The sequence below is a fragment of the Chelmon rostratus genome, chromosome 8 (assembly GCF_017976325.1).
Source record: "Chelmon rostratus isolate fCheRos1 chromosome 8, fCheRos1.pri, whole genome shotgun sequence".
In the NCBI taxonomy this organism is placed as follows: domain Eukaryota; kingdom Metazoa; phylum Chordata; class Actinopteri; order Chaetodontiformes; family Chaetodontidae; genus Chelmon; species Chelmon rostratus.
The window spans coordinates 14,127,851-14,155,195 of NC_055665.1; the positions used below are offsets into that span (position 1 = coordinate 14,127,851).

The 27,345-nt window shown below is 41.1% G+C and overlaps 3 protein-coding genes across 4 annotated transcripts; 1 reads left to right on the forward strand and 2 right to left on the reverse strand.

Moving 5' to 3' along the window:
- The first annotated feature begins 438 nt into the window (after positions 1–438).
- On the forward strand, positions 439–8,285 carry cep72 (centrosomal protein 72). The gene is made up of 14 exons (XM_041942173.1): positions 439–519; positions 768–898; positions 1,415–1,607; positions 1,690–1,798; positions 3,833–3,990; positions 4,080–4,123; positions 4,211–4,253; positions 4,619–4,735; positions 4,819–5,000; positions 5,093–5,177; positions 5,266–5,444; positions 5,533–5,659; positions 5,739–5,850; positions 5,965–8,285. Exons 1-14 carry the CDS (start codon positions 444–446, stop codon positions 5,984–5,986), a joined length of 1,578 nt encoding a protein of 525 aa, XP_041798107.1. The 5' UTR covers positions 439–443; the 3' UTR covers positions 5,987–8,285.
- LOC121610183 (tubulin polymerization-promoting protein) lies at positions 6,815–19,758 on the reverse strand. The gene is made up of 5 exons (XM_041942174.1): positions 19,649–19,758; positions 14,139–14,219; positions 13,180–13,515; positions 8,985–9,138; positions 6,815–8,901 (listed from the first exon to the last, which is right to left on the reverse strand). The coding sequence occupies exons 2-5, from the start codon at positions 14,150–14,152 to the stop codon at positions 8,692–8,694; spliced, it is 714 nt and encodes a 237-aa protein (XP_041798108.1). The 5' UTR covers positions 14,153–14,219; positions 19,649–19,758; the 3' UTR covers positions 6,815–8,691.
- A 1,895-nt stretch (positions 19,759–21,653) lies between these two features.
- zdhhc11 (zinc finger DHHC-type containing 11) lies at positions 21,654–26,987 on the reverse strand. 2 transcript variants are annotated; one of them, XM_041943204.1, is made up of 11 exons: positions 26,775–26,987; positions 25,239–25,457; positions 24,567–24,745; positions 24,376–24,477; positions 24,156–24,280; positions 23,899–24,054; positions 23,672–23,790; positions 23,538–23,587; positions 23,390–23,453; positions 23,223–23,301; positions 21,654–22,356 (listed from the first exon to the last, which is right to left on the reverse strand). In XM_041943204.1, the coding sequence occupies exons 2-11, from the start codon at positions 25,455–25,457 to the stop codon at positions 22,214–22,216; spliced, it is 1,236 nt and encodes a 411-aa protein (XP_041799138.1). In that variant the 5' UTR covers positions 26,775–26,987; the 3' UTR covers positions 21,654–22,213. The 2 variants fall into 2 exon arrangements, with proteins under 2 accessions (XP_041799138.1, XP_041799139.1); XM_041943205.1 differs by lacking the exon at positions 26,775–26,987 and having other exon boundaries at positions 24,567–24,738; positions 25,239–25,353.
- Positions 26,988–27,345: the final 358 nt, after the last annotated feature.

Here is a 27,345-nt window from a genome sequence, read left to right on the forward strand (position 1 = left end):
GGCGCTACGAGATGCCTTTAAATCTGCTCGTAAACTCTGCAACTGAGCCAGCAGGACAACAGGTCTGAATTTGACTGATTTTTTTTTATTTCTACTCTTTTATCATTCTGTAAAACGCATTTACTTGCTTTTGAATGAGATAAATTTGTAACGGAAATAAACATATGTCAATTACTGAAAATCTGTTCATTAAAATGCATCCATATTTTGTTAAACTAACATTTTAAATAGTTCTTTTTGCTTACACACAACGACAAGCCAAAAAAATATACTTTCATTCAGCAAAGAGTGTCATAGGATTTCGGATGATTATAGCACGAAAGACCGCATTAGCAGATAATGTGAATTGAAGGAAATGTCCAACATTCATGAGTAGCAGTATGGTAAGGTGTTTTTTTAAGATTATTTTGACAGTACCTGAAGGCAGCTACAGTTCGAAAAGTATGGCGCCGGAGAGCTTGTCAACAATAACGGAGCAATGGATAAGGAATAGGTTACAGTTAAAACATCCCTGTCTTGGTAATATTTTCTCATGCTTATACATAATTTATATGGGAAAAAATATCAGCTAACAAGCCGGGGTGTTTATATTTTGTTATCTAAAGCAATTGGAACTAGTTACTTCCCTAAACCGTAGCATCAGTAGCTAAGCTAACGACAGCTAACATAGCCACCAAATAACTGTCAAATCTTGCTGCAAACCAAAGCATGAGAAGCAAATAATGCAGAGCGGTCTCATTTATACATATATTACACATTTAAAACAGGTGATGTCCGCTCACTGAGCCTCCCGGGGATGTATGAGGACGGTAAGATCAGACATCTTGGAAGCGCACTGATTAACTTTGTCCATCTGAAGTCTCTGGATCTTTCCAACAATGCTCTCGTCTCCGTTCAGGTAACGTTAGGCCTAAACCCCGGATCGTGTTTTTACGCAGTGAATGTGTTTGTAGATGTTGCATCAAATTCCACAATTCTGAACTGTCCGAGTTTATCACGCTTATATTTCGTATTGGCTTGTTTAAGGTCCTCATTAGAGCCATATGATGACATTCATAGAAATGTTGAAATCCAAGATGCACTGTATAGGTGTCTTATGCATCATTTACACCCGACGTTCAGACATATTTGGTATCTTTGAAAAGCTAAGCTAAAATGTTGAGAATGAAAGTTCTGTGGGTTTGGAAATGTCGGCATGGGTTTTGTGCTGACTGACCACCCACATGACCCCAGAGTTACTCTGTGGAAGCACACACCTGCCTCCCTTCACCCATCCCTCCCTCAGACCAGCCACCTTTTTACAAGCTTGTGTTGGAGGCATCATAGACAGAAAACTACAGTGACGTTGTTATGACTGTATCTGATCGTAACTCTTGCCTGGCCCCTTTTTAAAACTTTAATGTTTCTTGTCCAGGGAGTTCAATATTTGAAAGTGCTGGAAAGGCTGATCCTGTACCGTAACTGCATACCTTCCCTCGAAGAGGTGGAAGTGCTGTACGAGCTGCCAGCTTTGAGAGAGCTGGACCTCAGGCTCAACCCTCTGACCAAAAGTCACCCACACTACCGCCCTCATCTGGTGCATGCCATGCCCAGCCTGCGCAAACTAGGTAAGACGTAGCCACGCCGGACAGATTGTGCTAATCTCAGCTCACTTTTCAGCATAACTGGGCGCCCTCCTTTGTCTTCTAGACGGCTGTTCAGTCAGATGCTCCGAGCGCAAAGCCACTATACTGCAGTTCTCCTCTGACCTAATACCTCAGCAGAAGAGCTCAGCTTTAAACCAGGCTGCTTACCAAAGGTACACTGATTGTCAGATGTAACGTCTTTATTTATGGCACCCCCACTTTGACTTGATAGAAGGTCTACCAAAGGTCTTGAAAACATGGAAAACACAAGAAGAAAGAAGAAACTCTGGAAAAGTTGGTTGATTGTTCTTCAAAATTACAACATGTCACGCAGCTCTCCTCCCGTATACCATACGCCTTCACCAAGGTTGTGCCTGAGGCCACTGATGTGTACTGTGATTGATATATCACCATAGATACCATGTATACAAAACTACAGTCCTCCTTTTCTTCAAAAATACTATTTACAAAATCTCATGGTCTTGAATTTGTCCAAAAAGTACAACATTTCTTTTTTTTGAACTTTATTGCCTTAATGCAAAAAACAGGCAATTAACATAATGAAAACAAAATTCATCTTGAGATTGGGCTTCATTTGTCATATAAAAATAACAATATAAGAAGAGCACACATTTAGTTATTTCAATACATATCTACAGTATTACAAAAATGGTACAAAAAAAAAAAAAAAAAAGACAAAAAAGACAAAAAACAAAATATTGGTATGGGTGTCCTAACCAAGATAGTCAATGACTGGTGCCCATCTTCGTAAAAAAGTAGGCATTTTTAACTGTAACTGAGCAGTCATAGACTCCATCATGTAGACATGCCTTACTTTTTGTAGCCATTGTGAAGTCATGGGAGGGCTTGCTTTCATCCAATTAACAGTAATCATTTTTCTTGCAATCATCAACAAAATATGCAATATGTAACATTGTTCGATAGTAAAAAGGTGGTTAGGAAATACATCTAATAAAAATATAAGTGGGTCCAGGGGGAAGTCCATTTCCAAAATCTTCTTCAGTTCTTCTTTGATGTTTTTCCAAAATGTCTGTATTTTTGGGCAGTCCCAAAATATATGAGTGTGGTCACCAACCATACCACAGTTCCTCCAGCATTTATTGCTGGTATTGGTTTTGGAGACAAAAGTTTTTAAGGGTGTCCTGAAGAATCTTGTTTTGACCTTCCAGTCAAATTCTTTCCAAATTTGACTTCCAATCCCCTTGTGACATCTCGAACATATGTTTTCCCAAGATTCATCATCTAATGTTGTATTTAGTTCCAATTCCCATTGCTGTTTAATATGCAGTGTGTTATCTGACATATCTGACATTAGCAGTTTGTACATATGAGATATGTGTTTCTTTGTTGATACAAGGTGCTCAAATAAATGTATAAAATGGGTTTCTATACTTATAGGTTCTCTTTTGATATTCTCCCAACCTGTATTTTTTATAATACAATGTCTAATTTGTAAATACCTATATAGGTCACTTGAAGGTAAATCAAACTTTTCTCTAAGTTGTGAGAAAGTTTTAAACACCTGCCCATCAAGTAGTTGATCAAAAAGTACAACATTTCAATCAGCTTTTCACATTTCTTCCTAACAAATACACCTTTTCACCATAACTCATTCATGGCACTGTAGTTTTCGTTGCTCTGCACTGGCTTCCTGTAACATTCAGAACTGAACACTGCGATCATCTGCTGCTGTTCTACTGGTAGTTTCCAGCAACAGTCGAAAGAAATTGGGTATGTTGGGTAAATTACGCCCCAAAGCTCTGGAACACACTACCTACAGATATCAGGCCAAGCCAGCTCGCTGAATTTTTTCCAAAGAAAGCTAAAAACTTACCTCTTCACTTCAGCTTTAAACTAGCCACGACTTCCTGATACAGGTCTGAAGCCTGTTGTTCTCAAAGAAATCTTGTTAATGGGGAACAAATATGATCCCATATACTCTACAGAAATGGCTTCAGGTCTAATTCCTCATTTAACCCTTATTCTATTACACTGTACACCAGACATGAATGCTCACCACTCAGATGTGCTCTTGCAATAAAGAAGTTTGCAGAAAAAACAAGCAAAAAGGGAGTGACTTAAATGCTTAATTTAGAAGAAAGCAGCCACAGAAGAATCTGCGTGTCAAGTCCTAAATGACAAAAGAATTGATATCCTGCCTTTATTGTTTTGCTTGTGGTTTTCAGAAGCAGAAGTCAGAGACTGGCTTTAGCTGACGGCTTGACCAAGCAGCTCTCTCTCCTGACCGACAGCGATGATATTGTGTTGAATTCTGTTGCGATGAATCATGGAGGCCAAAGTGATACTTGGCCCCTCGCTGACTCACTTCACAAGGAGGCAGAAGGTCCAGTTCAAAAGCTAATTGTCAAATCAAAACCAAACCAGTGGAATTTGGGTTTTGTTTTTAATTTCAAACTGTCTACTGTCTTAAAGAATCCACAGATTTTACAGAACAAAGGGCTTCTCCTCCAAAACAGGTGATTTTAATTTCACAGTCGGTCAAACAATGTTACCAGTCGTGCATCTACATTATCATATGTCCTGCATGTGCTTTTTCTTTTTAGGAAACTGCTAAATCCATCCTCAGGCACCCCCCCACAAAATATGGTAGGTTTTTGCAGCTCCCTGTCCAGAGAGTCAATAAGAGATGTAGAGTTAGTCTTGTGCATGTTCGTGGTTTATTAGGCGGATAGAGAACAGTTTATATGAAAGGAGCAATACTTTGTGGTTCAATGGCAATTTTCTTAACTTTAGTTCCAGTTTTATGTGAAGCAAAAAAAAAACATGATCCTTGAGCAACTTATGCAAAATCAGCTTATTTGCAACTAATCAAAATCTTTAGTTTTTAATGGTGATTAGAATAGGTATTCATAGCTGAATGAACACAGGATTAAATACTTTTTTTTTCCAAATAGTAATATACAAGGCACTAAATTACGGTAATTGATGACAATCTGTAAAACCACCACTAGGCGGCGACAGAAGCCCCTGTGTAGGGAAACGCAGAGCTGTGCCTGGAAAACAAAAGCAAAAGGACCTCCCCAAACACACCAGACACGTGGCCAAGGTGCATTTTACTCCTAATCCTGGTAAGACCTGAATGTCTGTACTTAATAAAATCCTCTGTCAGAAGTAAAGAAACACAAAATTTACATTTTCAACATTTTTCCAGATCAAAGTCGCTGTCAGAGCTCTTCATTCATTAACGTCCAGCCTCCCAGTCCGCGTCGTCCTGGTTTGAATCTGTCTGACCGCTCCAACCCCATATTACATCCACCAAGACTGACTTATTCTAGCTTCAACAAGACGGAAGGAGGCTCCAGCCTGCCGCAGCAAGCAGAACAGGGAAAAAGGGTGGGAAGTTGATTCTTCTTACTGTTTCACATACAGAGTCCTTATTCATCTGTAATTTTTCTCACAAGCTCAACTCTGACTTCACCTTCCAGGGTAGTTACAGGAAACCACTGGACATGTTCCTCAACCTCGTGGACAAACACTTCACAGGAGAGAGGCATCACAGCAACTTCCTGTGTGAGTTTGGTTTTGGGGAATGTGGTCTCTGATTACAGGAGCTCAGAGATAATAAATGTCTTCTCATCATTTCTATTTTTGGCTCCAGCTCAGGCAGTCCAGATCCTCTGTATGATGGAAAAGGATATTTCCAGTTGGGAGGCTGAGGTCAGGACCTTAAGACGGGAAACTGATGCACTGACTTTTCAAGTGGCTGCACGAGAGGAGGAGCACAGAACTGAAGTCCGTAACCTCTCTGCTCAGCTGGAGGAAGCTCGCAGTGCAGTCGTAAGTGGATTCAGCTCTAGAAAATGGTGTTGAGCTTTACCTGGCTTTTGGTGAGCAGTCTGTATTTATTGTCTTTACTCAAACACAGGGCAAACTAAATGAGCAGCTGAGGATTGTCTTGAAGGAAAATGCGGCTCTGCAGAAACAGCTCATCAAGTTAGAACGACAGTATCTCAAGTCTATGATGAAACGTTCACCTATTACTCAGATTAAAGGTGGGCGTAAATGCCAGTTGGAGACACATACAAGTGAGTACTTTGCTGTTTGCCTTACTCATACTCTGTGCGTCTTCAGAGGCTCAGACAGAAGTGGAGGAGCTGAGGAAAGAGGTCGAGGAGCTGAGGGAGAAAGTGCAGGAGGCTGAGAATGTCAAGGAATTGTCAAATATGCTGCAAGAAAGCCACAGGTAAGAAGATGCAGCCATCTTGGTGTCGCCACACCCACAACATTGATGTTCTCACACCATAATCAGCCCTTCTCTGTTGGATGTCAGTGATTTGTGTCTGTGCAACCACTGCAGGTCCCTGGTGGCTACCGTCTAGTGTTTGCTAGCCGAGCTGAAGGGAAGTGGGAAACTTTGAAGGAGAATTTGGATAAAGAGGAAGCACAATGGGATGGAAATCTTAAAGCCTGACTGTGCAGAGCGTCACATTAGCATTGCTTCCGCTGCACGAGGCCCAGCATCTGCAGACTGTTTTTAATCCATTGCTACTTTTCGTCACTGCAGTGTACATTTATTTGTCAGTGTGTATTAAGTCCTCAGCCCCTGTGTGTTTATAGTATAGTGTTTATTATTTCAAAAAATATGTATAGGCTTTGTTTGTTTGACGTAAACAGAAATGGGGAAAGGCAATCAGTTCAGGAAAGTTTGTGTATAACTGTGTGACAGGACTGTTATGTTAAACGATTATGAAGGGGGAAATGTTAGAGAGAAGGTCATAGTGTATTTCCTGGATCAGTAGCAGGATTGTGTCTCTCTGAGCTGTTTTCCTCCATTTTTTTTTTTTTTTTAGGTCAGTCATGTCTCCATCTGCTTTCTACACTGCAGTGGAATGAATGTATCTAGATTCCGGCAGCTGCACTGTGACTTTATTTATACCTCTGCCTTAGGGCTGGAGAGCTACACACACACACACACACAGATACTTGCACTTTCCTCACACAAACACTAATGCAAGACCTGGCAAACCAGGTTAGGATGTGATGCTCCTACATAAACTGAATGTAGCTTTTGCTTTTATGTGAATGTTACAGGTCACTGGTGGGTGCTACTGGTGGAGAGTTTCACAGTGTTCCTGAAAAAGCCATAAGAAAAAAAAAAAGTGTTTTGACTGACACCCTGTAACCTACTCAGCAGAGGGCTTCAGACGTGTGTTTTCTTTTTTATTTTCAATTATGCACTACAAATCATGAACACACATTAAGAGGCCTAAAGAACAAGAACAAAAACACACTGCATGCACCGGGGCACAATAGTACATTAAGTTATTTTAAAAGAAAAGAAGACAATGTGGTTCTCCACATTAAAGGTGCACAGTATTTGGCATTAAGCACAGAAAACAGATCATATTCAAGCTACTGGAGCAGACAAAGACTAACACACTGATAGCTGCTAGTTTTGCACTTGATGCATGATTCTTTATCAGCTGAGACTACAGGAAATATGAAAGACTGTCACCATGTTGGAAAAATATAAAAGTATATTACTTGTTTGCAAGTAATTTTTTCCCTTTATCTCATACATACAGTATGGGAGGATACAACAGTAAAACCCTGCTTTTGTTTTCAGTGGAGTTTGTGCCTTGGATGACAGTACCACCCATAAAAGGTACTTTTTTTCTTTACCGACAGACAAATTATAATAGCATCAGAGTGCAGCTGACATGTACAGGTTGATATATATTGATTTCAAGCAATACAAGATTTTATCATGAGCCCACAATTCATCACTTTGTTTTTTGTTTGTTTGTTTTTTTTGCAAGAAAATATTTAAATCTGTCCAGTAGTCTGTCCTCACAGCAGGCACGGCAGTTCAGATAAGACATGACAAACTCCTACTGTCATCTATATGCTTCTGAATCAAATGCAATATACATTAACATGCACAAAGTACAGCAATACAGAAAAAAACAACATATGGAGCCAGTGTCATAAATTAAGCCATGTGGCCACAAGTTTTTAGAATATACACAATCTTACCACAAATATATTAGAACTACTGTATAGAAATCTGATGAGGAAATATTATAAGTCAAATGTTAAAAATACAATCTTGTACAACTCAGCTCATCTGCTGTGGTTAGAACTTCCTTATTCGACTGAACTCACCAATTTAAAGTTCAAAAAGCATGTTAGCAAAACAGTTTTTGACGGTGGATACAATAAGGTCTGAATAATGACAAAGGAAGAGAAAAATAGGCTTGCATGGAAGGAATTTTGATTTTCATGTTTTACATATTCACAGACTCAAAAAGATATGGCAGCGTTGTTCAGTCGAGCAGTGAACTAAATTGTATTTTTGCCCAGAAAAGTTAACGAAACCCTTAATATTATTTTTCTTGGCTTGAGCTGAAGGCAAATGACTCAAATGACAGTGTGAGCTCATAAAATAAACAAAACAACGAACAGCAGATTTCTTTTCAAGATTTAACAAGATGGGGGGGGCAGACAACACTGAAGATGGAATTAAGAATTGAAGTTTTCAAAAGAAACAAACTGATAACATCAATGTCAAAAATGTATGCCAATCGTCACTGAAACTGCAAAACAAATTAAAAATGCATCTCTGCAGCAGAATATGGGAATAGAAAAAGTTCCATTAAAAAGTGCATTGTTGTTAATTCATCAAACTGTTGTCCGACTTTTGTTTTTCTTGGCATGTTGTTTCATTTGTGCTCAATTAATATTACAAGGCCCTATCATAACAACAAAGCTTTAATATTCATGGCATAGCAGTTTCTCTCGGATGTTCTCTTCAGTGTTTGGCAGTAACTTGCAATCAGACAGGAATGTACCAGCTGGTGATGACTTTGTAAAAATAGATGTAAACAGTTTTCCAGTTCTCACACTTCACAAAGAGAGGAACTCAAAATCATCTCTCTCTCACACACACTCACACACACACACACACAAAATATATGGGTGGGAAAATATATGAAATCCTATTCTTTTGTGCTTTCTTTGAGTACTCTTTTAATAGAAAATTATCCTAGTAGTTGATCAAATGTTTATTTCCTCATCCTCGCCCTCACATGGGTTTGCCCACGGTGGGTTTGTTCACTTTCTTTTCGTATGTCCCTCGGTGTTTGTATCCCGAGACGTATCCGGAAGTGTCGACTATGTCTTCTCGTCCCGCCTTGCCCTTCCCACGGCCGGTGTTGTCGAACCGCTCCTTGTGCGACCCTGTAAACTTGGTGGTGTCCGTTAGACGGCTCACTGTCGGGGAAGCCACGGCTCTCTGTGAGGAAGTTTGAGAATCATTTGAGTTTATTTTGCGCCTTGCCGGTATGGAGTCAGTAATATTCACGCTTTGAGTCTTACCGTGACTCCTGCAATGACCGGTGCCTTCCCCTCAATCAGCTTGAACACCTCGGCCTCTGCCTCCTCTCCGGTCTTGTCTTTGTATTTCTTCCGGGCCAGCTCTCCAAGTGCAACCTTGAACTCGTCGTATGTGATGTTGCGAGAGGATTTCTTCCTGAAATGTTGGTGGAAAAGGATCTTAAGTACGGGATTAACACTGTGTTTCCAGGGACAACCCTATTTAGGTTTAATTTATTAGCAGGTCTTTTCTATAGCCTTTCAGTAGAGTTTGAAAGCTTGAAAACAAGCATTGTACACGGAGTCATGTGTGATCGCTTCCACATGGCAGATGTAAGACAGCATGGAGATGGTATACGACTGAGATGAACACTGATAAAACTTGCACTGTTTCCGATATCTTCTCCCAGTGCTTCAGTACTCAACTGTTGCTTGAAAAACTCCACAGACTTGCACTTACACACCTGTTGGCAGTACATGTGACTGTTCTCTTGATATGATGTATCATATCCTTCTTTTTTCATCCCTTTAAGGGTCATTGCAACCACTAATGGTAATAATATGTATGTAATACCGTATAATGTGAAACCTTGATATTTTCTGAGGCAGTTATCACACCGTTGCAACCCCACCCACAGCCCTGATGTTTTTCATGCCAGAGACGTTAAGACCTGCTGGAAGGATCTTGTGAATCCTCGTATTCTCACATATAAAATCAAACTGTTGTAACCGTTGAAAGATCATCATCATCAATCATTCTCCTTCTGAGAGTGCTCCAGTTGTTTAATTGGCTGCGTGCCCATTTCACTTCCATGTTAAAAGTGCATAGTAACACCAACACAAACAGCCATTGCTGTGGTGATAAATCACGTAAACAACAGCCTATAAAGCCTGGAGTCTCCCCAGGCAACCTGCTGTCATAGCAACAAGCTACAGTAAACAGTGATGTTTGGGTTTAGCATTAATTTGACTCATCCAGTGACCCGATTTTTTTTTTTTTTTTTTGGCGATCCATCAGTGTTGAACGTTTGAGAGCTCCATTCCTTTGTGCCTGTCTATTGTCAGGAGAGGCACTTTCAGCTGCTGTCCGTCCGAGGGAAGATAACTGGGTGTCTTCTGCACATCCTCCCCTGAGGATGCACTGAGCTAATAAATTCTCCAGAGTATGCGAATGATTAAGCTGCATAAATAAACAGCGAATCAGAATCTGCGGCTGAGGTAAGGGTTAAAAAGGACAAAGGTCAGGGGACGAGTGGAAGTTTATTTTCATTTGGAATACTGCAGTAGCTGACCTGCTGTTTATTTACATAGTTCAAGCATCTGCAGTACATGGTCCATATGGATCTCACACAGTAGCTGGCTGTTTCATTTAAAAATACTTCTGCACCACGTACGATCATGTTCAGTGATGAAGAAATACAACCAACGCCTGGAAAATGAAGCTACCATAAGAGCATCCTAGTAATTAATTAGCCCACACCAGATTTCGACCTCATCCATAGTTTATGCTGTGGCATTCTGGCTCCAAGCAGGCAGACAGCGCAGCAGAGACACAACGTTCTGCAGCAGACCTCCATACCCACAACAAATAAGGATTCGTCCAGCCATGCCGTGATTAGCCAGTGCTCATTAAGATGTTTAATTTTTCGTGTGTGAGCAAAGAGCTTTGACACTGATTAAAGGGAAAGTGGAGATCTGCATCTCTGGCATGGCAGCCCTCCTCGGCTCAGTCATGCCTGGAGTCAGAAACTACATGGAAATGAGCCCCTCCCCCATTCTGTACCTCTTTTTATCCCATGGCTGCATCCGAGATGTACGTACAGCACAGACTTTGTTCAGATTCTACTGAAACTACTGTACGGTCCTCCCTGATTAGACTGTGCAGCTCAGACGACGGAGCCTGCAAATTCACACGCTTGACACACACATCCAAGCACCTAATGTAAACAACATTATACAGATTCACCATGAAAAGCATGTATGGCATTTGGGGAACTTTTTTCCCTTCAATCCTTAAAGTGGCTACGCTATATTGTTTGCACATTTCTGGGATCTTCTGAAATCCCACAGTCAGCTTTAAGTTCCCACTCTAGTCTTGCCAAGAAAAATGTTCACAGCAGTAAACATGAACACCCATTGCCATAGCAACTGTGAAGGTGTTGATGTGGGTGACTCAAAGTCCAGAAAAACAAGGATACTTCTTTTGCTTTGCTGTAAGAAGTAATGGCTGAAATAAAAAAGGAATGATTCTTTAAGCTATAAAGCCTGCATGATTTTCTTGATAAAGTTGGTTATTGTGTTTCAGCAGAGTCTTTCCATTATCAAGTGCAAAATAATGCCAATAATGAAAACATGTAGACTGCAATAATTGTTTTCATGCTTTCATCTGCATATTGCATTCTGCATTGTTATATTCTGCAGCTTTTGGAACATAGCAATGCTATGAACTATCTATGATAAAACTTCAAAATATAAACATGGATAAATAAACCTGATCAAATGTGTAAGTCAGCATAAGTCTGTAGCATCTGAAGGCACATGCATGACCTTTTACAGGACTAAATCCTGCCACAGCCTTCCTGTTAATCTCCTTTTTTTTTTTTTTTTTTTTGTTTTTAATTTTATTTATTACTTTTTACATCATACCTGTGTATCTTTCTACTTGATACGCAAAAAAAATTACATTAAAAATCAGAAATGAGAAATAAAAAATGAAGTAAAACAATAAATTATTTTGGTTTTTTCCACAGTAGTATATGCTTTTAAAAGCAGTAAGTAGTTTTGTGGAAATACATTTTTTGGACATTAATACTCCTGGAGCTGAACTTTCCTGAACACTCTTCTATTATAGAGATAGAAACAAACAGTCTGAAACAGAAAATAACAGTAAAAACCATTTTGGAATCTCCTGTATATAAGTGTGTACACAAAGTGACGGAGATTGAACTATGATTACAAACCAGCAGAAGACGGAAAATGCACTAAATCAATTTGAGATTTCCAAGCAGGCATTTTTCACTGCTGCAGCGAGACTACATGATGAGTGGCTTCCAGCCATACTCTTCTATTCTGGCGCTGTCTAGCAGAACAGTCTTTATTCACGACATTCAGCCAAGGTAAAAAGCTGCTTTGTGTATGAATGAAGATCTCAAATATAACCATGTGCAAAACTCTTACAAACCCACTATGCAAGGGCCCTGTCCTTTCTAACACCATCTTTATTCTTTGCAACGTAGGATACCACTGTATAGACCTCACTGGATGGGGCCAATACTGTAACAATAGTAACACTGAAAGTGGTGAGGAAGATATTTACACTCATCTGTCAATGTGTTATCAATCAGAATAGTTTGCAGACCCTCAGTACACTTGGTAAATGTAAGCACAGCTGTGCAGATGAAACGTTCGTCCTCTTCGGTGGAATAATATTGAGGCCGCAGTTTATTATTCGACTCTACGTCACTTAAATCAAGCAGTAAAGGATGAATCAATCTGGCCTGAGGGGACGCAGGATGAGCCATCTTGGCCTCTTGCTCTGGCTGCTGTTTCTTATGGATAGCTTCAGCTAAGCCAACTTAGCTAGAATAAAAACAAAGAATAAAAACAATGGCATCTTCGGAATACTGCCTGAAAATGTGTAATTCAGTAACGACACAATATGAACCTTAAAGTTGTTTCTATAATGATTATGATAATGTTTGTGGTAATTTTTCATTGGTGCAGTCACTAATGAAACATGAAGAAACAGATGACATCTTAATGAATTCAGTTCAGTTCAGCTCTACCCAGTTTTCATTGTCCTTCCTGTCCAGTCAGTCAGCGGACAATAAGGTCGGAGCCCGTTTTATCTGGCTGTGTGCTAAAGATGATGCCATTGAATCAATTCTCTGAACACTAATAAAATAGAAGAGAAATATCCTTTGTCCAGAGACAGTTTTCATCCCCACCTGTTTTTTTTACAACCACAATGCTACTCTCTCTGCACCACTTTAGTGGCCTTTCAGGCATGCTGATTTGGGTGACTAAGCCTGCAGTCATCTCTGCTGTTGCAACAGGAAAATAGCAGTATGTAGTAAAAGAACACGATCCTGTAGTAGCATGCCTGTAACAAGATCTTAGCTGGCTCAGATGCTGGACGATTAAACAGACTTTTAGAACATTAACCTTGAGTATACAATACATTTGGTGCCTTCCTTACTTGACTTTGCTGAAGACGATGTCCACGTCAGTGAGGGTGATGTTCTTGCCGTCAATCACGCCACAGTCCTTGCAGAGCTTGGACCAGTTCTTGCCATGCATCTCCTTGCCGGTGGCGCGAGTGTCACCGTGGATGGCGAAGCGCCGAAACGACTCTTCCAACGCAGTCATCTCCACTGGCGTGGACGACCCCACACCTCCTTCGCTGGTCCCATTAGACTCGGACGAAAGCCTTTTGGACGCCCGGTCTTTAGACTGTTCACTGTGTGGCCGTAAAGGGGCCGAGCCTATGTTCGGATGCTTGGCTGTCTGGACTTTAAAGTCATCTATGTTGTCTCTGAGAGGGAAAAAATGCAACCATCTCATCGTGCATGTGATGTGAGGGGTATACAAGGTTATTTTCAGCTGAGATGATATAATGGAAAATGTCATACATGCACAGAAGCCACTCGTTAAAACTACACAACTGAATACAAGAAGTCTGTAAAATGACACAAGTGGTTTGAGAAGAGCCTTCAATTGGGCATATAAGCTTAATTAACAAAACTAAATCATTCTTTTAAGATTTAATCACATGCCTGTACACCACAATATTTGGCTGAAATACATCTGATGTAACCCTGTTCTGCAAGACTTGCAAACAAAGCAAACAACAGAAAGCGCACAGTGCATCTTAAGATCAAGACACAGCTTGCTAGTTTGTCTCTTGGCTGTCCCTTTTCGTACGGCACTTCTGTGACTGCAAGATTAGGCTCTCCGGAGGTGTGTTTCTGTGCTCACGCTGCCTGTGAATGGGCAGATGTCTTACGTGTTCTGGCACAGAGGTGAAGGATCTAAATAGACCTCTGTGGAATTCAAAGGGGCACACATCGAGCACCAAGAAAGCAGATGGATATTTGAGCTAACACACAAAATGGGAGGTGAAGGCTCATAACACTGTGGACGACTTCTAAAACTTACTTCTGGTCTGCCATGCTGGTGCAGGAATTTGCTGTCTTCTGTGCAGTGCTTGGATTAGCTGACTTTTGTTTTCTCTTTGTGCTGTGGAAAAGATGAGAATGGAGGTGAATACTGTGAGAGAATGTGTCTGTGCAGACGTGAGTGCAAGGCAGCGGAAGGCATAATAAAGAAAAGAATAAAAGTAAAGCAATTAACGCAGCTACACTACACTATGAACAGAACAATATTACACTCTTGTCCTCATCACCCTCTAATCGTGCACAGTTATTTATGACATAATGTCTAATCCAGTCTGGCACACACACACAGACACACAGGCAGAGCTACATTGAAGGAAAGCCTTCAGAATAGACTGAATAATAACCACAACTTCAGAAAGAACAACATCAAAAGCCTCTTCATCATCATTAACACCAAATTCCATCCAGATCAACGTCTGCATGTTAATTATTGTTTGTTGTCACACATCTTTAGAGGTTAGATTTGCAAGATGAGCAGTTTAGGGATTCCCCTCGAAACACATCATCATCCTGATTTTGATCTCTGTGCACAGAGCAGCAGCATGTCACCTTCTCAAAAGCCTCACACTTGAACAACACCTGAAGTGCTCACTTTAGCCATTATTCCTTAAGTGAGATGCAGGAAAATCAAATTACTAACAAGCAAAATAGCAAAAAAAATGGCTTGTGCAGTTTCTGATAAGATCATTTAACCCTGAGCTGTATCTGTAGCAAGCGATGTTGCTCTGCTCACCTTTCAGCTGTTCCCATACTTAGCTCTGCATCCTTAAAGGACATGTGTTGCCATGGCGGAGCGCACCCCAGCAAAAGTCTCGCAAAGATTTGCCAGCAGTACCACTAGCTACAGTTTACATAGATACAAACAAAATGCAAACCGGAGAGAGATGCCGCTGTGTCCCGTAGACTGAACTGTCTGCTCCAGCAGGCAAAGTTTCCAGCAAGTCGCCTATAACGTGCTGTCTCTCACCCCCAGTGGCACCGTGCAAAGCGTGAAGGGTTTTGTTTCCACGACCCCGTGGCCAACGATTGTAAATGTTGCCTTGCTAAACACAGCTGACACTTAAATGGGTACAAAAGTTCCAAGATTGGCACTGCATAAAGCTATTATAATCAGGATGTCAATTCTTAGGGGAGAAAAAGAAGAGATTATTAATGTGTGTGAATAATGGCATTCAGAGCAGCAGACACTGGGAAGCCTTTGTCCAGTGCTCGTGGCTTCTCTGTCTGACCCATGGCCATTTCTTCACATACACACGTGGTGACATCGCAGAGCACCACTATTCATGGCAGGGGTTTTGTAGTCATATGTCATCGAGGACTCAGGCCAAGACAATCCAGACAGAGTTACTGAGGTTGTTGAAGCCTCGATCGTTTATTTCTCAAGCACAAAGAATCACCAACGAACTGCACGCGTAAAGTATATTTACGTCACTACGAGAGAAGCCCGGTCTGACAGGGAAATCAAAATGCATTTGTTGCACTTACAGCTCACTATTCAGAACATTTCCAAAGAAAATTAATAAATGAAGCAACAAAGGTTGTAAAACATGTATTTAATATACTTGCAACTCTTGTTGGAGTTGGAGGGGGAAAATGGACCTTTAGAGTTCAATGATCCAATATCAATTCTTAAAATCCAATGATTGATCTTTTTATTTGTGCCTTTTCACAGTGAATGTGTGTATATTTGCACTACATGTTAATAATATGCAATTAAAGCTGTTTTGAATTGAAAAGAAAAGAACAGAACAGTGTGAATTAATAAAAGAAATTAATTCTATCAATGCAACACTTGTATTTATCTGATATAAATTCATCTTTGAGAATCAAATCATATTTCATCTTAACAGATGGAATAAAGAGATCAGTGCCATTATATAGGTCTACTTGGAAAATGAGGCAACAGTGTGAGTCGTTTTGATGGAAACTAATGCGATCACACTTAAAGGCTGCAACTTACAATTACTTTCATGCAGGTTTTGATGTTCCCTGGTTCAGTTTTTTTTTTTTTTTTTTTTGCTGCAGCTTCCTGTAAAGCCCACACTGAAGTTCCATCATAAACTTTCAGCGAGGATCCACATCCTTTCACATAAATCAGCCGCTTGCTGTGTGTTTTCCTTTGTGCTTCAGTGACAGCAGCAAAATCGATGTAAAACAAAGGATTCTTTTCACTCTCCTCCTCCAATTTATAGTCAGTAGTTTCAAGTGCCTCAAGTCCTCAGTACAACAAGCCTCCTCAAACCACATCATGTTCAGTACATGAGAGAGAGGTCATTAACACTGCAGCTCAGTGGCTGACAGAGGAACACAGATGAAAGGACAGAGCTTTTTTACTTGTATCATTATAGACTGCATAGACAGTATGGAGCAGAGACCATTTGGTACAAAGCTTTACCTTACTGAACTGCTACTCTGATGGGATTTGTTAAACATTAGACAAATACAACCATCATTTCAGAGCAGTTTTCTCTGTGCCTTGTTTCTGCCCCACTTTGCCACATCCAAACGAGAAGCCATTTGGTTAAGGGCAGATCTCCAGAGACAAATCTGTGACTGGATGACAGCATGCTTACATACACTCCCCTTCTGGCAATACACTGCACAGATGAGTGCTTTAACCATAAATTGACCCATTTTGAACTGCGTCTATTCATAGCAACAATACGCTGGAACATTCTATTCATTCTCGAGGGAGGAGATCAGCCAGCGCACAACACGCAGCATGAGATACCAAAAACTGAAAAATTGTGTTTAACTGTTAGTTTGGCAGATGGTGTTTAACTCACAAAATGATGACACTGTTGTCAGAGTGATGTGTGTGTGTGTCTATGTGTGTGTGTGAGAGAGAGGAAGGTGTTTAGCGGTAGCCTTCTCCTCCATCATGCCATCGTGGTGAGTGGGCATGCAGGGATCCCATCTGCTTTCTATCTAGATCAGTGTCCTTTCCAGGCTAGTGCTCTGGAATGTGACAGTGTCAGTCTATCAAAACGTAAAAACCATCATCATTACGCCGAAGCCCCCCCCCCCAATGCTCCACACTGACCTCCATCTACAGTACACCATGTCTGCCCGCTTCTCTGGGCCTTAAACCTCCATTGTTGCCCTAAAACTATTAAAACAACAACAACAAATCAATTCCTTTTTCCTTCTTTCAAACAAAACATTTGATGGTTCAACTGCTCTGTTTGGTAGACCAAACAAAAAAATTGATGACCTCACTTTGCCTTCAAGGACTGCTTTTTTCCTGATCTCTTATACTCCAAACGAGAAAATAATCTGCAGATTAGCAATATTGAAAATAATTACTATTTGCAGAAATTATGAATCACAGTTCACAATTCAGCACTGGCTGAGGTGTTCTTTCATTGCTTTGAAAATGGGCTAATTCTTTTTAGTTAATCTCACATACTCTGTCCTAGTGGGGTTCACAGAGGTTTAAGACGTGTACTGTGTAATCTCAATATCCCTGTTCAATTCCAGGGATTCCCCTCTCTCGCTCTCCCTCTCTCTCTGTGTTTCCTATATATAAATCTCCAATATAATTGGGAACCTTTTTGCAGAGTTGCATCTTCCATAGAAGGCAATCGGTTTGTGTCTGTGTGGCACAGACCACATGGGGGAGTTGGATAACAGTGAGAAATGGACAAACACATGTTTGGTTTTGGTCAATAATAACAAAAATATAGAAGCCTTTTGAACAATCCTTCAACATGGCCTCATTGAAACATTATTTCAGGATTGTACACCTGACACCACTTAGTGCAACTTCCACCATTTCCCAGTTTGGCCACAGTCAACCCCCCCAAAGGCACAAGGAGAGAGGGCATGACATCGGCGTGCTGCAGCCTGGGTCTGAGGTCACCACCATGTTGTCTCTGTCAGTCCTCACCTCCCTAAACCCTTTAACTGCTTTGTGAGTCAAAGATCTTGGCAAGCATTGTGCAGTAGAAAAACAAGATGTTTGAAATTAGCTGCAGTGGTTATTGTTGGCAGCAGCAGCAAGCCAAATAGAGGTATAAGGCAGTGTAAAGAAAGCCCGGGGGTCCTTATACAACCACACATTTGTGAGGAATATGTGATGCCAGAGACAGCAGTGTCCCTGACAAGGCTCAGATGGACGGAGGCCTGTTGAGCCAGCAGCAAATTAGCTCTGATTAGAGTCCAGATAAAGGTTTTTAGAGGCCAGACTGCGTTCCATAATGTCTCATTTAATTAATTAAAATCCCTGTAATGTTACAATCATTACTTATCCAGCAGCTGAAAAATGAAAACACATTGAAACACACAACAGCAGCTACTCCCTAATGTTAAGGTCAAAGTAAATAAATAATCTCCCTTTGGTTTCCTGTAGTTACGACAATGCTGTCACAGCACAACACTTCACTTTGCCCAAAAACATTCCTGTTATTTTGTAAACCTGACCTGAATGTGAGTCATCACAAACAAAATAGGGTAATTTACACTCTGAGGTTAATTGTTTGTGACAGAACCCAAAGGCTCTTGGACTAGTGCAATGAAACCAAGAACAGTGAAATCTGGGACAAACTCAGTGACTGTGTCTTCTTTTCATGCATACCTAATTCAACCTATGGGGAGAATGCAGCTCTGAAACCACTCACCGAGGAGGAATAAACATATTATCTTCCTTAAGCGTACCGTCTTTGCATTAAATATAAAGCACTAATAACTTCTTTTCTACTGGTATAACCAGCATCAGAGCTGGATCTAATTCAATTCTGTACATTCATTCTCTACCAAGCAATCAATACAGCACATAATTACATCAAATCCATTTAAATTGCATCCAATTACTCTCACTCATCCTTCAGAACTCAATCAACAGACAATCAGGAAGGAATAAAAGAAGGAATACTGGGGTTTTTTTTCATGCATAATTATGTAACTACCTACATGCAACCCAACAGCTTGGCATGAAGACTGCAGCCACAGGCCAAATGCACTGTCAATCATTCTTTCTAACCAATAACGGTGCTTATTGGAGATCCCTCCACTCTGACTCGCATCGAGCCCACGTTTAAAAGATAAACAGAGGAGGAAAAGCTCATGTTTATGTTTCAGGACGTGGCGGCAGCTGCTGGCCTTACCAGTGTGTCTGAGTCAAACATGTTACATAAACTTTCAAAATGCCAGATTCACACAGAGTCCACGTGATCCGTTTGTTATTGTCAGCCCCTCACGCGTGTCTGCCATTGTAGAACATGGCAAAATAGATAAAAAAAAATAAACCCTTTCATGCTGCCACACGTCTTCACAGCTTTAAAGGCGTCTCGCATTTCAACGGCAGCATAAAGGAAGCATGCGGAGACATGAAAACGAATCAAAAAGCTGCCTTCACAGGAATCAGCTGGATTCTTGTAACCTGCCATTCTTCATTTTTTTCAGATTGTCAAAACATGCAGGTTTAGCATGAGCAAAAAAACAACGTGCATTTCGCCTCCACTAATGAACTAATAATTCCGTTTTAATCACCTGGCGTCGTAATCCTCCACCTTGTCGTCAAATTCACAAAACCATCATTGCGCGCGGCAGAGTCTCCAGGTCTCCTTCCTCCCCGCTGCCTGAGCTCGAGTCAGCTCGACGGCTCCGTCCCCGTCCCCCAACCCCCCCACGAGATGCTGAAGAGAAACCAGCCCGCTGATTGGCTGCCGACGTGCGCGACGAGCTTGTTTTCCTCCTGCCTCGTCGTTGCGGGCTGTGATGGTGCTCAGTGGAGCGCTGATAAACGGCCAGCATGAGCCTCGAGCATCTTTTCGGTGCTATTGAAAGGCAGAGGTGGAGGATGTAAACAAAGGGCGTGCTTGGCTTTATATAGAGGCTCGGAGCTTCATTAATAAACAACCAGCGAGAAGCACCGGTGTGTGTGTTTGTGTGTGTGTGTGTGTGTGAGAGAGAGAGAGAGATCATGAGCCTTATAGGAAGGAAATGCATCTCAGAGGGCAACGGTCACATTCAGCAATAAAAAAATATCTGATCCTTGCTCTTATCCGAGCACAGGATGTCTTAATGTCCTGACTGTGGCCAGGGGGAACTGACTCTCGGGACTTTATACCATGACGAGAAATTCTTTGTCAAAACAAATATTTTTTTTTAAACATCCTCTCAAGAAGGTTGCTTATCTTCCCAAAGCTGCCTTCTGAAACTTCCTCATCTGATGCACAGTGCAGTAATGTGTTATACAACCGGGAGCAGCTTAATGGCTGGACGTGGATGGACATTATATAACCTCCAGCCTTGCTGATGATTCAAATGATAAAGCAGCGATGATAAAGCTCTCTGATGTACAACTCAAAGACAAGGGGCAAGGGGTAAAACACGAGTGCCTGTGAGCAAAAGAGAAGGTTCAGCGTGATGACAGAGTTCATCATGGTGAAGGCAGCCTGGATCGTAGCGTAATCACTTGGGGACATGTGAGTCCATGTCAAGCTGCATCAATTGCGCCACCGTGTGGTTAAAAGCCTTTACTGTCGAATTGAGCTTAAACAGTGAAACCACAAAACCACAACAAAACACAATAACCTCATCTTAACTTTTTAAAGAAAATGTCCATCAGACTGAAAGGATGGTCCGTGAGGTCTATCACATTTGTGGCATCCTGTTCTCGAAATTCATACAAGTGTGACCGGCAGCAACCATCTGATGGGTCTGTAAAAGGACAAATTCAAATAACGGTTTGTCAATGAAGAGTTTCAGCAGACATTTGACAGAATAGAAAACATACATCCTACCTCATCACTGAATTTCAGTAGCAGCTCAGTTCTCTCCACTATACCACCAATAATCAGGTCATTATCCTGGGCCATCAAAGCATCCTGCTCAGAATCAGGGAGCATATGAGCCCCCAGGCACTGCACAGGTAACATAATGCATAACTTAATCCAGATTCATGTCAGAGTAGAGATGATTGGATGACTGACACACCAAGTAGAAATGATGAGTATGTTTTGTGCACCATCTCTGCCTTGTAGGCCTGTTTGTTTTCTTGAAAACTTGATCTTTTGAATCTGTTGCCCTCTTATTTGCTCTTGCATTGCTCTGTTTCAAAATTGCTTAGTAGTGTGTGTTCCAAACATTGTTTTCTTCCAGGTCACCTTCAGTAGCACAATTAACTCTACCTCCATTTTTTATCCCATTCCCCTGCCTTCCCGTTGGCCCACTGAATATGTGTGCCTAATGATTTTTTGCCATTCCTCTGTAGACACAACCACAAGATTAACTGGCAGGACATCCATTTCACTTACTTAAAATAGATTTTCAGGTCACAATGTCTTGCCTAATTGTTTATATGTTGCTGGTAAATCCAGCCTATTCAGTTAAGAGTACAGACAGAAACTATGGAAACGTCTAGAAGCCGGAAGTGGGGGGCTTTGGTTGTCTATGGTGCCACTGAGTGGTCAAGTATGCTGAAGAAGAAGAAAAATAATGAGCCAAACATGAAAACGTAACTTTATAGTCTTTACTATCAAATTGAGCTGTAACAGTCACTGGACAGTGCCAGTTTTGTGAAATCAACACTTAATAAAACAGCAATAGAAAGCTGAAGTGATGTTCCCTTTTCAAGCAAGCATCTGTTCCACTACTTTCAGCTAGAGAAGGTGTTTTTGCCACAGAATATGTTCTCTTTGGTCATCAGCTAAAATGACAAGATGCCAAAAGGTTACTGTCAGTAAAGCATTCGATACTCATTTGGCTTAGAATATGAACAGTGAACTTCGTACATTTGACTTAGGCTAGTAGAACAGAGGCTAACCTGGAAGTGGGGCTGGACTTTGGCTCTCTATACAGAACAGACAGATAAAACAATGTTTAAATAATTCAACCATCATCATAAAAACACATAACGTAGATAAAAAGGAACAAAACACAAGTACAGGTCCATAGTTATCTATCAAATTGCTGTCAGGTCCAAGAAGTCTGCTGTCCCTGCCAACAATGGTCCTTGGTTGTGTGGCTCAGTTTCATAAAGCATGTCTTCAGAATAAATAGTTGCTCAGAGCAGCATATCCTGATGCACCACCATGCAGACGTCGGCTACTGCTAAGTATCATCTGGAGTCATGACTGAGCTGCCCAGAGGGTCCTGCACTCCCGGAACACTGTCAGCAGACTTCACGCTGGCGCTCTGAGCCTCTTCATCAGCCTCAGGCTTCCAGCTTTTGTTGTCGTTCATACAGATTTCCCCTTTCAGAAGCGAGAAGAGATAAGTATTATTTACAACTGTTAACTGTTAGCACAGACAAATACTGTTTAGTACTATGAGCTAATAAACATAACTGTCAAAAGTCCCAGTCTGTCATGGATTTGTGTACATACTGTATTTACAATTAATTCACATAGTTTTACAGTTCCTGTTATAAATAATGTGAATCATTTCTTTGGCTGTAGTTTGTTGTGTTTGTTTGTATTATATTGTGTTTGTAAATACAACCCTGATTCTAAAAAAGTTGGGACGCAGTGTAAAACACAAGTTAAACAGAATGCGATCATTAGCTAATCCTTTTTCACATATACTCAATTGAAAGCAGTACAAAAACTATATATTTGTTGTTTTAGCTCATCAGCTTCATTGATTTTTGTAAATATCTGCTTATTCTGTATTTGATGCAGTGACGTGTTTCAAACAAGTTGGGCCAGGAGTAACAAAAGACTGGGAAAGTTGTGGAATGCTCCAAAAACACCTGTTTGGATCATTTCACAGGTAAACAGGTTGATTGGTAACAGGTGATAGTATCATGATTGGGTATGAATCATCCAAGCATCCTTGAAAGGCTCAGTCATTCAGAAGCAAGGATGGAGCGAGGTTCACCACTTTGACTGTATAAATGATGTTACTACATGGGCTCAGAAACACTTTATAAAGCTGTTGCAGGAAACGTAGCTTGCTTGCAAATGATTACATTTTGTTTTTATTTACGTTACACAGTGCCCCAACATCTCTGGAATCAGGGTTGTACATTGAAAGGAATTTCTAATTCTTTCTTTCTAAAATACGAAGATGGCGAAGTAGCAAGGTAAACAATACTGATGAAGTGCAGTCTAATACTTACCTGCTGTGTGCTCTGTGGGGTTTTCTGTGCCGTAATGGAAACTATTCTCCTTTTCTGCTGATTTCTTAAAGTTTTCCAACTAGACAAGAACATTTTAATGAGGTGTTACCCATGTGATGCATGTGAAATAAGTCAAAGAAGAGATACACAGTAAGTCTAATGCTTACCTCCGTGCATATGGACTCTGAAAGTCGGCTTGTGAGTAAGCCCTTATTGTCAAATTTGCAGGTACTGCAGGAAAACCAGAGTGGCAATAATCATCCTTCTCTCCAAAATGAGATTTAATTAGTGTCTAACAAGAAGTGATTAGCTTACCTTGAACTCTGTGATAATGCTGGCTCACAGTCAACTGAGCTCTCTTGAGTCTTTTAAAAGGAAAAAAGAAATGCTTTATACACATGACAGTATAAACAAGTATCTGACAGTGAGATGTCGGCGACAGGTCTCACCTGTGCTGCCCTGTTATCGATTTTCTCATCATGTGGATTTCCTGCCTCTTTGTCTCGGTTTCTGGCTTCTTTCTGGCGCTGCATCTTTACATAATCATATGTGCTGATGCCTTTATAAACTGTAAGGTCCAGAGGAGAACACACAGCAGAGGAAAATGGTGAAGATTGTTGACTGGATGAGGAGAGAAGAGCCCTGTTAAATGTCTGTCTTGAAGGTAGCAACTCACAGAGGTAAAAGTGGAAGCCCAGCAGATGGCCGAGCAGCAGCAGGCAGGTGATGCTCAGCAGGACTGTAACAAAGGCTAGTATAAGGAGACCAGCTGAACTAGTCTTCATGGGTGCTAAGGGTAAGAACACCAGCCAGGTACCATTCCCCAGCACACCTACAGAAAGAACAACACACATACAGCTTTTAATTATAGAATTAACAAAAATACTATCAAATTCGGTCAGAAAAAGAAAGCTCAGTATTCTGGTGACTTACTGTTGAACTGTGGGGCGGCCCGTAGGGTGTTTGGATCCATGTAATGCTGAATAAATATGAACAAGATGACAACAATGAGGAGGAAGACACCTAGTGTAGCAGAGGACAGTGCCACAAAGAAGCACCTGAAGACAGCACAGAAAGCTGGATATTAATTTACAAAGCTTCCCACATTATATTTGAACACCAACCATGACACAGGAAGTACACTAGTTCGTACCAGTAGTTTCTGCCACCCACGCAGGTGTTCAGCCATTTGCAATGGTGATCAAAGTCTTCCACACACTTGTTGCAAACACCACAGTGTTTCACTTTGGGGCCACTGCGCGAAGAACCATTGTGTAAACATCATTAAACACAACTCTTAAAAAACGCGAACTCACATTAGAGACTTCTGCTTTGGATACGTACACCTTGACATCACACAGATAACAGCGTAGGTCCTGGATGACATGCGGCTGCTTTGTCCGGTCAAAAAGTGGCAATGGACTGGAATAGCTCTGTTTGGCCCTCACACTAGCATCTGCTGGGTCTATCGTCACAGCAGCAATATGGGTAAAAAAGTGGACAATAAATGCTACGCCTGTCAGCTGTTAACAAGGGTCAAGGAAAATGGCATTATATAGCGTAAAAATGCTTCCAATGTGTGATAAATGTGCAATTAAATACAGAATAGTGAGTGGCACAAGTACAAATGAAGGAGAAACTGCAAACTGTTGCACACAAGTGGATCTTTTGTGTGAGAAATAAAGCCAGCTCTGAAGAAATCAACTGTTCCTAAGGCTGAGTAAAGCTTCAGTTAAATAAACCAGCGTTGACATCATGCAGCATTCAACATGTGACAAAAACACCACTGATTATGTCTTTTGGGCTTAATAGAGACCACACAAACAGAGGCAGAGTCACGTCTGGTGTGACTGGAGCCCATACAGACAGCCCACACAACAAAACGCTTGTCTTCTTCCAGCAGCACAAACAAAACCGTAGCCGAGACTAATGTTTGCTCCATATTCAAATCTGAAAGAGTCACAGTTAACGGTCAGCTAAAATGACAGCAAGCTTTCAGCTGCGTGTTAAGGATACAGCATAGGCCACTTGGTTCCATGGTGGAGGCAGAAGAGGGATGTAGATGCCGAAGCTGACTATGGCGAGGTAGCTGTACAGCAGCCAGCCGACCACTTGGAAAGCCTGAGGGGGCCACGACCATCCGTTCATCCTGGGAGGCTTGGAGGGCACCAGCTCATTTCTGCTGCTGCCACGCACTGGAGCCGTGCGTCTCAACCTCTGACTGAAGCAGTTCATCTAGACGCCGCAAGAGAGGGAGAGACACACTCAGTGGAGGAAAAGCTTCCTCCAGGTGCCTTCAACACATCCATCCACACATTACACACACTACCAGCGAGCCTGGCTCCAGCAGTGTGTGGCCACATTTGCTGGGGAAATGAGTTAGGAAAATGAGCTGAGCATCAAGATAGTGGCTGTTCACCCATTATGGAGCTACACTTAGCCTTAGCTGGGTGTACCAAATACACTGGCAACTACAACAGCAGCCTTAGGTTAACCTCACTGCTATAAATGGGGTGGACTAAATATCAGAACACTCCTAAGGAATATAATTCAACAGAAGTAGGGCTGCAACAAATGATTATTTTCACTGTTGATTAATATGTCAATTATTTTATTGATTAATCAATAAGTTAATGTTCGTCAGTAGCCCCAAGATGACATCCTCAAATGTCCACAACCCAAAGATATTCAGCTTACTGTCAGAGGAGAAAGAAACCACAAACTATTCACATTTCAGAGGCTTCAGAAGACTTTGTTTGACTTAGAAAATTACTCAACTGACTAATCACGTGTCAACAAGGTTGGCGATTAAATTAACAACTAATCGATTCATTGATTAATTGTTGCAGCTCTACAGCCTCCAAAATGACCATAACGTTGAATGTACACATTCTTAAAGTGAAATGTGAACATTACAACCCTGATTGAGGTAGGGTTTATTGCAAGGCTGTTGCATTACTTAAAAACGTTAAATTGGCAGCGGTGTTTATTGTGTGAGAGACGCAGTGGACCTTATCCACCTAAACACACGACAAAGGCACCACCGCATCTAAATAACAATGAGGATATTATCTGCCACACAGCCTGCAGAAAACAGCTGATCCAGAGTCAAAAAGTAACGTGTCTTTCTTTGGAAAAAGGCCTTGGAATCACATGTTTGACGACTAACACAACACTTGAGCTGTGCTAAAAGCTCTCTTAAATTAGCTAAAAACCTAGGAACAATCAAACATTTGTGGGCTTCATAACAACAACAACAAAAAAAAGCGATTAGTAATGCTTTTTGTTCAGCAGTGTGAAATTTAACTCCAGTTTCCAAGTAAAAGAGATAATAAGTTCAACGTCTGGCTGTTTGTCTTCCTGGAAATTGTCGCATCCCTTTTGCTTTACAACTAACGCTGCAAGCTAACCTTGATTTAATCTGCTTAGCTCACCCACATCTTGCATTTAATTCAGACTGATTATTTAAAAAACTTACAGCTTATAATAAACAATTAAAACGTGTGGGATAATAGGTCTGAATAATGTTTTAATACATGAAGAATTACTTACTTTTGTGGGGGAAAGACAGCGACTATCAAATTAAACGGCTCCTATCAAAGACAGGCGGAGATTTCCAGCGCTTGATAGCCCATGATTAGTTTGTCAGCCGGGTGCTTCAAAAAGTAAAATTCACATGGTGTGCTACCAAACGCCGCCAGGACAGCGCAAAAAAACTAAATAACACCCGTAATAATGGATAAAAGGCAGCACCGCTCTCGCATTTGTGTCAGCGAAGGACGTGAGTGAGAAGTTTATGAATCAACTCACTCAGCAGGTCTTCGCAGCGCCATGGAAACTGTCCTACTGCGCATGCGCACTGACAGCTCCCTTCAAGAGACTAAGCTTTCTAGCTTGGCCCTTCAACGACTGAACACGCATGTGGCTTGCCTCGCAAGACTCAGAACAGCCAATGCATTTTTTTCCCCCTGAGAGCAAGAGGGAACTGCGAATAAGAGATACGCACGACACTTCTGCTTTCAATAATAAAACTGTTCTCCCGTCTCAAGTTTCTCATGTAACATTGATGAACGTAAATATGTACTGCGTACATATTTTCGCTTCTCTATTCTTTCTCCACGTA

Coding starts and splice junctions, on each gene's coding strand:
- cep72 (XM_041942173.1), top strand. CDS start 444: ATGGCGCCGGAGAGCTTGTCAACAATAACGGAGCAATGGATAAGGAAT. Junction 1,799..3,832: donor AACCAGGCTGCTTACCAAAG/GTACACTGATTG, acceptor TGTGGTTTTCAG/AAGCAGAAGTCAGAGACTGG. Junction 4,736..4,818: donor GCATTTTACTCCTAATCCTG/GTAAGACCTGAA, acceptor ACATTTTTCCAG/ATCAAAGTCGCTGTCAGAGC.
- LOC121610183 (XM_041942174.1), bottom strand. Junction 9,139..13,179: donor ATCGTCTTCAGCAAAGTCAA/GTAAGGAAGGCA, acceptor CCAACATTTCAG/GAAGAAATCCTCTCGCAACA. Junction 8,902..8,984: donor CGGTCATTGCAGGAGTCACG/GTAAGACTCAAA, acceptor ACTTCCTCACAG/AGAGCCGTGGCTTCCCCGAC.
- zdhhc11 (XM_041943204.1), bottom strand. CDS start 25,457: ATGAACTGCTTCAGTCAGAGGTTGAGACGCACGGCTCCAGTGCGTGGC. Junction 24,478..24,566: donor TATCTGTGTGATGTCAAGGT/GTACGTATCCAA, acceptor TTCTTCGCGCAG/TGGCCCCAAAGTGAAACACT. Junction 24,055..24,155: donor GGCCGCCCCACAGTTCAACA/GTAAGTCACCAG, acceptor TTCTTTCTGTAG/GTGTGCTGGGGAATGGTACC.